The sequence below is a fragment of the Eimeria necatrix genome, genomic scaffold (genome assembly GCF_000499385.1).
Source record: "Eimeria necatrix Houghton genomic scaffold, Enh_scaff986, whole genome shotgun sequence".
In the NCBI taxonomy this organism is placed as follows: domain Eukaryota; phylum Apicomplexa; class Conoidasida; order Eucoccidiorida; family Eimeriidae; genus Eimeria; species Eimeria necatrix.
Window position 1 is genome coordinate 2,473 of NW_013654776.1, and position 10,895 is coordinate 13,367.

Genomic DNA, 10,895 nt, shown 5'->3' on the forward strand with positions numbered 1-10,895 from the left:
GGACTTTGGGAGTTTGATTGTGCATTTTCATTTTCTGTTTTCCGCAAATGCTTTAATTGTTCGAAATCGCGCGAAGTAAGCCTCGTTTCCGTCGCTTTCCACTTTCAGAACTGAACGCGGCAGCAGAATCGACACGCTGGCGAACATCGGGCACTTCATCCCGACTTGCGATTCTCTCGTGGTGAGAAGTTCTTTTTCGGATTTTAATTTCAAAAAATAATTTATTTATTTTTTGTTTCTCAAAAATAATTTATTTATTCTTTGTTTCCGCGCAAACAGCCCGAGTCCAGCACGTCGGCGACTGTGTGCTGGTCCTCGTGCGCGGCCGAGCCCGCGGCGGCGAGATGCAGCGGCCAGGGGGAAAGTGCGGCGTTTTTGTTTGAAATAAAACAAAACTTGAAATAAAATGCAAAATTAAATTCATTTAAATGCTTTTAAACTTTTTTTCACACTTTTCTCCCCCGCAGGCTGGCAGCGCTCCTTCGTCGTGCGCAGCAGACCACTCAAGCAGACAGCCAGGGGAACCCACAGTAACTGACCTTCCCCTAAAGTTGAATAAAACAATTAAATGAAAATTAAATTAAATTAACTGCAACTGAGTCACCAACAGCAGCAGCAACTGCAGCAGCAACTGCAGCAGCAAGTGCAGCAGCAAAGCAGCAGCAAAAGCAGCAGCAAAGTTGAACAGTTGTGTCGCTGAGCTGTACGTACACCCGCGCAGACTGCTCGCAGCGGGAAAGAAGGTTTTTGTGTTCTCTGTTGAGTTCGCGGAACAAAGAGTGCTCCGAAGAAGTGGCGAAAAAGGTGAATTAAAAAAAGTGGAAAGAACGAATTAATTCCTGCTGCAGCCCGCGCGATTGCATGCGTCTGCGGTGTACGTACAGCTCAAGCCCGGCAACTGCTGCTACACCAAATGCGCGCAGCTGCAGTGCCCCTCGGGGGACTTTCGGGAGTTGGAGCCTTCGGAGGATTTAAAAGTTAGTTATTTCTTTTTTCTTTTTTTAATTCAACTTTGAAGCAGAAAAAGGCTTTTAATGCCACTTTGCTGCTGCTAAACTTCCAATTATCTGCCAATTATCCCAACAAACTACTCATCCAACGCCCCGCTGCTGCTGCTGCTGCTGCTGCTGCTGCTGCTGCTGCTGCTGCTGCTGCTGCTGCTGCTGCAGTATATGGACTGCGAAGGAGGGGCTTACAGAAGAAGATGCGAAATTAGAAAAGAAGAAAAAGTTCTCGAGTTCAATCCCGTGGCGGTGCCTTTGACGCTGCCGGTGGAGTGAAATTCATTTTATTTATTATTTTTTTATTTTATTTTATTTATTTCTTTTTGTTTCTTTTTAATTTCTTTTTTATTTCTTTTCTATTTCTTCTTTATTTCTTTTTAATTTCTTTTCTATTTCTTTTTTATTTCTTTTTGTTTTTTATTTTCCCCTTTTGCTGGTCTTTATCTTCTTTCTTTTCCTCATTTGTTTCTCTTTTTGAGTTTTTTATTTTCTCTTTTTCGCTTTTTCTTTTTTGCTGCCTTTGGGTCTTTTTCTTCAAGTCCTTTTGTCTCCTCTTAAAGTGGAAAAGTTGCAAAACTATTTTGCATTTATTTGAATTCTTTTGTTGCATTTCTTCTCCAGTCTTTGCATGCAAAAAACAATTTAAGTTTCTTCTTTTTGGTTTTCTTCTTTTGTTTTTTTTCCTTTTATTTCGCTTTCAAAGGGCAACAAAACAATAAAAGAAAGCAGCAGCAGCAAAGCAGCAAAAAGAATTCCACTGCAGCAAAATGAAAACAAAGCAGCAGCAGCAGCAGCAGCAGCAGCAGCAGCAAAGCAGCAAATGCAATCAAATGAATTTATTATTTGTTTGACTGCTTCCCTGCAGTCAAAACAAACAATAAATTCATTTAATTGCAGAATTAAAAATGAATTTTATTTTAAATTAAAATTCAATTTCCAAAAAAGAATTAAAATGAAAAGACGGCGCCGCCGCTGCGGCCGGCTGCTGCGCTGCTCAGGTGTACGTACACCTCAACTCTGGCCCCAGAAAGCAGTTTTTGAAAATAAAAAAAATAAATTTAAATAAATAAAAGACAAAAGTTTTGAAGAAAAGAAGAAGTAATAAAAGAATTAAAAAACAAAAGTTCAAAATAAATAAAGACAAAAGGATTAGAGAAAAGAAAAGCACAAAAAATGTTAACAACTTGAATAACAAGCGAAGAATAATTAATTAATTAATTCATTTCATTTTGAAAAAAATGAAATGAATTTAATTAAATAATTTATTTCATTTTCAACAAATGAAATGCACTTAATTATTTATTTCTGCGGAGAAGACAACTGCTGCTGCTGCTGCCGCCACTGCAGCAGCAGCTGCAGCAGCAGCTGCTGCTGCTGCTGCTGTTGCTGCTGCTGCTACAGCAAAAGCAGCAGGCAGTGCTGCCGCTGCTGCAGCAGCAAAAGCAGCAGCGGTTGCCGCTGCTGCCGGCGCAGCAAAAACAGCAGCTGCCGCCGCCGCCGCCGCCGCCGCAGCTGCAGCAGCAGCAGCAGCAGCAGCAGCAGCAGCAGCAGCAGCAGCAGCAGCAGCAGCAGCAGCAGCAGACAAAGGGGGTCAAATGAAAATGTTGGAGAAGTGCATAGCAGCAAATCTGTCTGCGTCTTCTCTGGCTTTCGTAAAAGTCGTTTTGGGGTCATCTAAAGACAAATAAAATTCCCTTTCGCCCATTTTGCTGCTCAGCAGCCACCCCTGCTGCGCCTCTTTTGCTGCTAAGGCCCTCACGGAGGCCGCCACTCCCGCGCTGCTGCTTCCTGCTGCTGCTGCTGCTGCTGCTGCTGCTGCTGCTGCTGCTGCGGCGGCGGCGGCAGGGCTGCTGCCCTGGTCCTCCTCAGCGCCCTCGGCCGCAGCAGACGAAGCGCTGCTGCTGCTGCTGCTGCTGCTGCTGCTGCTCGGGCTGCAAGGACCGCTGCTGCTGCTGCTGCTGCTGCTGCTGCTGCTGCTGTTGGGGCAGAGCTGGGGCTCTGCAGCAGCAAGAAACTTGCAGTGCATGTGGCCCACGCGCTGCACTTCTTGTTCGGAGAAGCAAAAGTTCTTCAAATAAGCACAAGAGCTGCTGCTGCTCACGCAGGGCCGGTTCGAGCTGCGGTGTACGTACACCCCACACCCCACACCCCAGCCTGCTCCAACCCTTCCTTTTCAAATTCAAACCAGCAGCAGCAGCAGCATTGCAGCAGCAGCAGCAGCATTATTGCAGCAGCAGCATTGCAGCAGCAGCAGCAGCATTGCAGCAGCAGCAGCATTGCAGCAGCATTGCAGCAGCAGCAGCAGCAGCAGCAGCAGCAGCAGCAGGACATGCGAATGGCCTTGTTGGCCTTGTTGAAGTAGACGAATCTGTAGGAGTCTTCTTGGCGCATTGTCTTTCGAAACTCCGCCGAAAGAATTCCATTTAAGGCCCGCAACCCGCAGGGGCCCTCCACTGCTGCAGCGCGAAGCGCCTGCAGCTCCTGCGCACGCAAACCACAAACTAGGGTTTAGGGTTTAGGGTTTAGGGTTTGGCCCTCGCCCCCAACGGCCTCCAGTTCCAAACTAACACCCTCCCCAACACTGAGGGCCCCCAGGGGGCCCCTGGGGCACCACGAGGTACCCTGGGGGGCCCCCGGGGCCCCCGGGGGGCCCCCGGGGGCCCCTTGGATCCCCTAGGGGCCCCCCTGGGGGCCCCCGAGTTGGGTTTGATTGGAGTTGAACTGACAGCAACGTCGGAGGTTTTTGGGTCTTTTTCGTCGAGCAGCAGCAGCAGCAGCAGCTGCTCGTAAGTGAGGGCCAAGAGGGCCCCCTTGGAGTCGTCGGGGAGATGCAGCAAAGGGAGAAAAGCAAATTCTCTGCAAAGTTCAAACGCACACAGCAACTCTGCTGCTGCTGCTGCTGCTGCTGCTGCTGCTGCTGCTGCTGCTGCTGCTGCTGCTGCTGCTGCTGCTGCTTCTGCTGCTGCTGCTGCTGCTGCTGCTGCTGCTGCTGCTGCTGCTGCTGCTGCTGCTGCTGCTGCTGCTGTGATTCTGCTGCTGCTGCTGGTGTTGAATTACACTGAATTGTACTGATTCTACCGAATTAGATGGAATTAAAGTGAATTGAAGTGAATTAAAATGAATTAAATTTAATTAAAATGAATTAAATTGAATTAAAATGAATTAAATTGAATTAAATTAAATTAAATTAAATTAAATTAATTGTTTTTAAACTTGCCCCAAAGGCCCAAAAAGAAAGCCAGTGGATTGGCTCGCAGAAATGGCCCGGCCAAAAGAAGAACTTCCGCCCCCAGGCTGCAGCAGCAAATAAAACAAATAAAAGAAATTAAATTAAATTAAATTAAATTAAATTGAATTAAATTATTTAATTTAATTAATTTAATTAATTCAATTTAATTAATTTAATAAAACATTAACACAAAAATAAATGCAAAAATGAAAATAATAATAATGGGAATAAATTCGAAATAAACACTTGTGCATTTTGCAAAGAAAAGAAAAAAAGCAAATTGCCAAAAGGTGAGAAAAAGGAAAACAAAAAAAGAACAAAGACAAAAGATAAAGAAACCAGCAGCAGCAGCTGCTGCTGCTGCAGTAGAAGCAGCAGCAGCAGCAGCTGCTGCTGCTGCTCCAGTAGAAGCAGCAGAAGCAGCAGCAGCAGCAGCAGCTGCTACTGCTGCAGTAGAAGCAGCAGCAGCAGCAGCAGCAGCAGCTGCTGCTGCTGCTGCGGCAAAGGAAAGGGAAAGCGGGAAGCTGCTGCTGGCGTGCCTTTGCTGCTGCTGTGGGGGCCCTGCCGTAAGGGGCTTTGGTGAGTTTGCTGCTGCTGACTGCTGCTGCACCTTCAGCAGCAAATAAGAGATTATACAAAACCACAAAAGGGTCAGCAGCAGACTCGAGGCCTGCGGGGCAGAGGCAGCAGCCAGCAGCAGCAGCAGCAGCGCCAGCAGCAGCAGCGCCCCCAGCAGCAGCAGCAGCAGCAGCAGCAGCAGCAGCCGGCACCAGGGGGGCCGGGAAGCTGCAGCAGCAAAGACAAGAAAGGAAATTTAAAAAATAAATTTAATTTAAAAGTATTTTAAACAAATGCTTTTTGGCTTTTAAATAAATAAAATTCGCAAAAATGCACTCATTTGAATTTCCTTTTGATTCTTTTGCTTCTAATTGTCTGCTTCTGCATGCAACTTTTACTAAAAACATAAAAACAAAACAAAATAAAATAAAATAAAATAAAACACAATAAAATACAATAAAATGCGAAAATAAAAGGAAAAGATTTAAAATGGAACGCGAGCGCATGCATGCAGCGGCTGCTGCTGCTGCTGGTGTGCGTACACCCCAGGCTGCGCGGTGTACGTACACCCCAGCCCAGCAGCCCAAAAAACTTTTGACAATTTATTGAATTTATTTAAATTATTTAATTCATTTAATTCATTTAATTCATTTAATATATTTACTTTATTTAATCCATTTAATTTATTTTATTTAATGTATTTAATTCATTTAATTTATCTAATTTATTTAATTCATTTAATTTATTTAATCCATTTAATTTATTTCATTTAATTTATTTAATTATTTATTTAATTCATTTAAAAGCTCACGACTGGTAAAGAAGACAGCCGTTAATGACCAAAGCTGCATGCAAAATTGAAGGAAATTTATTTTGCAAAAGAGAAATCAAAGAAGGAACTGAAAGGTAAGCCAGGCGGTCCGCGGGGGCGTAGTGGACTCCTGCTGTTGCTGCAGCAGCAGCAGCAGCAGCAGCAGCAGCAGCAGCAGCAGCAGCAGCAGCAGCAGCAGCAGCAGCAAAGGGCGAGTGGTGGGTCGAGGAAAGGGGAAAAGGAATGCGTCCGTAAATGAGAAATAATGGAACAGCAAATCGAGAAAAAGACAAAAAGAAAAAAATTAAAAAAGTGGAAATACGAAAGGCTTTGGAAAAGGCATTTAATTAACTTTTCGCAAAACAGCACTTATAATGGACAAGTGCAAAAACAAAAAAGAAAAAAAACATTTAAATATTGCATTTATAAACGCATGCAAGTCGAGCTCTTTGTGACAATTGAAAAAGAAAGAAAAGACCTTTTTGATTCAAAAATAACGACACAAACAAGAAGGCCGCGGGGTGTACGTACACCCCGCGGGGTGTACGTACACCCCGCGGGGTGTACGTACACCGCAAAAAACGCACCGTGGAAAAGGGAAAGCTTTTTGGGGTCAATTGTTTCGACAAAAGCTGCAGAAAAGTCATTTAGGACTTCTCTGAGTTCATCTCTTTTTTGGTTTTTCAAGAACAAGTCGAAGCGGCCGTGCAGCAGCCGGAAGACTGCGGCGAAGTTCCGCAGAACCTGAACGGCAGGGAATCCGGAGGAAATTATTTCCAAGTTGGACAAAAAGGGAAAATAAAAGAACAATTAAACAAAATAAAAATTAAATTCAAACAAAAAGCGAAAAAACGCGAAAAAAAATCCAAAATTCCGAAAATTCGCCGAATTTGCAAAACCTGGGCAGACACTCTGGGGTGTACGTACACCTAAAAGGATTTCCTCCCGAGTGTCTTCTTCGACGCTTTTCAAACTTTCCAAAAGAGGAACTGAAAAGGACTGCAGCAAAGAAAGAAAAGAAAGTTTAATAATTTCTTTTTAATCTTTTATTATTTCTTTTCATCTTTTACTTATTCTGTTTCATCTTTTCAGTTTCAAAACGCGGCTTCAGCTGCTCCCAGGTGTACGTACACCCCGAGACGCCCCGCAGCTGCACGTACACCCCGCGGCCCGTTTTCAGGTGTACGTACACCCCAGAAGCTCACCATCGCCAGCCAGTAATTCAACTCCACTTCTTCAATCACAATTATATATTTTTCCGTGCAAATGGACTTCAAAGGCTGGCCCCCCGGAGTGAAGGGTCTGCGCACATTGCGGTGTACGTACACCTCAGACCTTGCAGCAAATCTGCCGCACAAACCAAGCCTTTCTGCTGCTGCTGCACTGCTGCTGCTGCTGCTGCACTGCTGCTGCTGCTAGCTGCACTGCTGCTGCTGCTGCTGCTGGCTGCTTGCTGCTGCTGCTGCTTGCTGCAGCATTTCACGTGAAAGAAAGCTTTTGCTGCCTTGCAAGGCCGAAAAGGATTAGTTTTTTGCGGACAAGAAGCAGCAGCAAACAGCAAAAGTGGAATTAAAGTTTAATTTATATTTATTTCGAAAAAAGACTCTTTTGCTGCAGCAAAAGCCCCCACTTGGTGAACAGCAAAAGCCCCTCCAGCAGCCCCGCCTGGCTGCGCCGCTCCTCCGGCTCTCTGTCTCTGGGAAAGCTGAAGACCACTTTTGCTTCTTGTTCTTTTTCTTCGCGCGAAAGGCCCTCTTCTTCCTCTTCTCCCGACTCTGCTGCTGCTGCTGCTGCTGCTGCTGCTGCTGCTGCTGCTGCTGCTGCTGCTGCAGGGTCTTCGGCCGCGGCCGCGGGCGCGGCGGGCTCCGGCTGCAGCGTGGGGTTGAAGAGCAGAATGCCCACGACGCACGGGCCCGCGCCCCCCCCTGCTGCTGCTGCTGCTGCTGCTGCTGCTGCTGCAGAGGCGGCTGCGGCGTCCCGCTTCGGGGAGCCTTCCGCGGGGGGCTTCCTCGCGGAGGAGAAGAACATTGCGGAAATGACAAAGTGCGAAAAGCAAGGAAAGAACTGGCGCGGAGTTGCTGCGCGAAGTCGCTGCACACGCAGCGCAGCGACGGCGGTCCGGCAGCAACTCCGGAAACCTGAGGGAAACCGGCGCCAAACTCCCGCCGCAGAGGCCTCCGCTGCTCCCGTGTCTTCAAAAACACTTTTCAATTCAGACAATTCAAAAAAAAAGAAGAAAAGTCACAAAAATGCGCCGCCAAGTTGCGAAATCCGCGGCGCGGCGGGCGGCGGCGCTGCGGTGTATAGGCAGCTCGTTCAGAAACTCGCCGCGACTGCGCACAGCCAACTTCAGAATTTGTTTTTTTGCGCGAAGTTCGTTTGAAGTCGACGAAATGAATTATTGCAAATAAGTTCCACCGAGTTGAAAAGATCCTTTTCGAGCTCTTTCCGCGGTCGCGCAGCCACGCACTGCTGAACTGCATGTGCACTCAGCAGCAGCTGGAAAGCTGCGCGATTCTCCACTTGGCCGCCGTTCAAAGAGGAAATTTCAACTTTATTTGCAATTTAATTTCCTTTTTTTGTCAATTTTCCTTTTTTCGCCGCCTTCGCCCCGCCAGAAAGCCCGGGAGGCTCTCCGGACCCCGCGCAACAAGACACGGAAAGCTGCGCCACTCGCGATCTTCTCCGAGGGAAACTGACGATCCGCAGCTCCAAATGCAGCTCTTAAGTCCCTTTTTAATTATTAATTCATTATAACGCAAGCAGAGGCGAACTCGGGGCGGCCGCTTCGGTCTTTGCGTCTTTTTCAACTTCGTTCAACTTTGAAGTCGCCGCTTTCCCAGCCCCCTGCAGTTCTGCTTCGGAGGCCGGGGGCCCCCAGGAGGCCCTCCGCTAACCACTATGCAGCGGCGGCGCAGCGCTAGGGTTTAGGGTTTAGGGTTTAGGGTTTAGGGTTTAGGGTTTAGGGTTTGGCGGAGATGGCGATGAGCGCGGAGTTCGTCGTGGCGCCCTGGCCGTCTTCTCCGCTGTGGCCTCTTTTTCGGCTGCTGAAGCTGCAGCTGCTGACAGCCCCAGAGCCTTCTTTGGTGGAGCTCTGCAGCTTTTCCTTTGCTGCTGCTGCTGCTGCTGCTGCAGTGCAGCAGCTGCTGCAGCTGCAGCAGACCCCCACCCCGCTGCTCTACGGCGCGGCCCCGGGCCCTGCGGACGCAGCAGCAGCAGCAGCAGCAGCAGCAGCAGCCGACGCTGCTGCTGCTGCTCAGCAGGCTGCTGCTGAACTTGAAGCAGCTGCTGCTCTTCTCTTTTACTCTCCGAATTCTCCAGTGGACTTCTCGGCGGATATTTTGGCCGCGGCTGTTTGAGCTGTACGTACACCTCAGGCCTTGGGGAGCTTCGCGGGCAGCTGGTGAGTCTCTTCGTTTATTCATTTCAACTCCTGCTGCTGCTGCTGCTGCTGCTGCTGCCGCTGCTGCTGCTGCTGCTGCTGCTGCTGCTGCAGGCCGCAGCAGGCGGCCGCGTCCCACAGTTGAGGTGTACGTACACCCCGTTTCTTTGCCTCTGCTGCAGCAGAAGCCGAAGCGCTAGCAGACACACAGGAGAAGCCAGCAGCAGCAGCAGCAGCAGCAGCAGCAGCAGCGCGGACTATTCGGCTGCTGCCCGCAGCAGCAGCAGCAGAGCCAGCAGCTGCAGCGGCTGGAACAGCAAAATCAGGAGCAGCAGCAGAATCAGGAGCAGCAGCAGACACGGGAGCAGCAGCACAGTCAGCAGCAGCAGAATCAGCAGCAGCAGCAAGAACTGAGGCAGAAACACAATCAGCAGCAGCAGCAGCAGAGACTGCAGCAGCAGCAGAGACTGCAGCAGCAGCAGAGACTGCAGCAGCAGCAGAGACTGCAGCAGCAGCAGCAGAGACAGCAGCAGCAGCAAACGCAGGGGACAGTAGTGGCTTCGGCTTCAAAGGCAGCAGCAGCAGCAGCAGCAGCAGCAGCAGGAAAGTTGTGAAGACTCTGGTGGTGCTGGGCTCCGGTGAGCAGCAGAAGCAGCAGCAGTTAAGGAGTTTTAACTTCGAAAAGTTTCTGCTGCTGCTGCTGCTGCTGCTACTGCTGCTGCTGCTGTTCTTCCTGCTACTGCTGCTGGTGCTGCTGCTATCCTTTCTGCTGCTGCTGCTGCTGCTGCTGTTCTTCCCGCTACTGCTGCTGGTGCTGCTGCTATCCTTTTTGCTGCTGCTGCTGCTGCTGTTCTTCCCGCTACTGCTGCTGGTGCCGTTCTTCCTGCTCCTGCTGCTGCTGCTGCTACTGCTGCTGCTGCTGTTCTTCCTGCTGCTGCCTCTGCTGCTGCTGTTCTTCCTGCTACTTCTGCTGCTGCTGCTGCTGCTGCTGCTGCAGGGGGCCACACTACAGAGCTGCTGCGGCTGCTTGCTGCTGTTGACCTGCAGCGGTTTCGCTGCTTGTTTGTTGCTGCTGAAGGAGACAGCAGCAGCAAAGCAGAAACCCTCGAGTTGCTGCAGAAACGCAGCAGCAACAAGGTCCCTAAACCCTAAACCCTAAACCCTAAACCCTAAACCCTAAACACTGCCTGCTGCTGCTGCTGTTGTCGTTGCTGCTGCTGCTGCTGCTGCCGCTGTGCTCCTATTCGCGCTCCTGCTGCTTCTGCTGCTGCTGCTGCTCTTGCTGCTGCTGCTGCTGCTGCTGCTGCTGGGTGCATCTTGCTGCCAGAATTAGAATTAAATGGTTTAAACTTGAATTAAAAGTACAATTGGATTTAAATGATTTAATTGAAGTGCAATTAAAGTCATTTAAAGTGGAATTAAATTAAATTCAGAATTAAATAAAATTTATATTTTGAAATTAAATTAATTTCTTTGTTTCGATTTTGCTGCTGAGCAGCAAATTGCGTTTTGCTGCACTCAAACGCCCCTTTAATTAAATCAATTAAATCCAATTAAATGAAATAAATAAATAAATAAATAAATAAATTAATTAATTAATTAATTAATTAATTAATTAAATTAATTAAATTAATTAATTAATTAATTAATTAATTAATTTATTTGATTTAATTTGCATTTAATTGCCTCCAGAATGTCCACTTGGACTTCGCCACAATTCCGCGTTGCCGCGAAGTTGGAGAATTTTTTTTATTTTCTTTTTTTAAATTTTTAAAAGCTTTTGTGCTTTCTTTGAAACTCCTCTACAGCCACAAACCCAGACTCGTGAGCTGCTGCTGCTGCTGCTGCTGCTGCTGCTGCTGCTGCTGCTGCTGCTGCTGCTGCTGCTGCTGCTGCTGCTGCTGCTGCTGC

The 10,895-nt window shown here is 48.0% G+C and overlaps 3 protein-coding genes across 3 annotated transcripts; 1 reads left to right on the forward strand and 2 right to left on the reverse strand.

Moving 5' to 3' along the window:
• Positions 1-5,598: 5,598 nt before the first annotated feature.
• On the reverse strand, positions 5,599-7,630 carry ENH_00085270 (hypothetical protein, conserved; the record flags this gene model as incomplete). The annotated part of the gene is made up of 6 exons (XM_013583573.1): positions 5,599-5,741; positions 6,190-6,346; positions 6,530-6,601; positions 6,808-6,985; positions 7,028-7,102; positions 7,233-7,630. 6 exons carry the CDS (start codon positions 7,628-7,630, stop codon positions 5,599-5,601), a joined length of 1,023 nt encoding a protein of 340 aa, XP_013439027.1.
• Positions 7,631-8,586: 956 nt separating this feature from the next.
• Positions 8,587-9,598, forward strand: ENH_00085280 (hypothetical protein, conserved; the record flags this gene model as incomplete). Its single annotated transcript, XM_013583574.1, has 2 exons — positions 8,587-8,955; positions 9,263-9,598. 2 exons carry the CDS (start codon positions 8,587-8,589, stop codon positions 9,596-9,598), a joined length of 705 nt encoding a protein of 234 aa, XP_013439028.1.
• A 57-nt stretch (positions 9,599-9,655) lies between these two features.
• Positions 9,656-10,300, reverse strand: ENH_00085290 (hypothetical protein; the record flags this gene model as incomplete). The annotated part of the gene is made up of 2 exons (XM_013583575.1): positions 9,656-10,097; positions 10,167-10,300. The coding sequence occupies 2 exons, from the start codon at positions 10,298-10,300 to the stop codon at positions 9,656-9,658; spliced, it is 576 nt and encodes a 191-aa protein (XP_013439029.1).
• Positions 10,301-10,895: the final 595 nt, after the last annotated feature.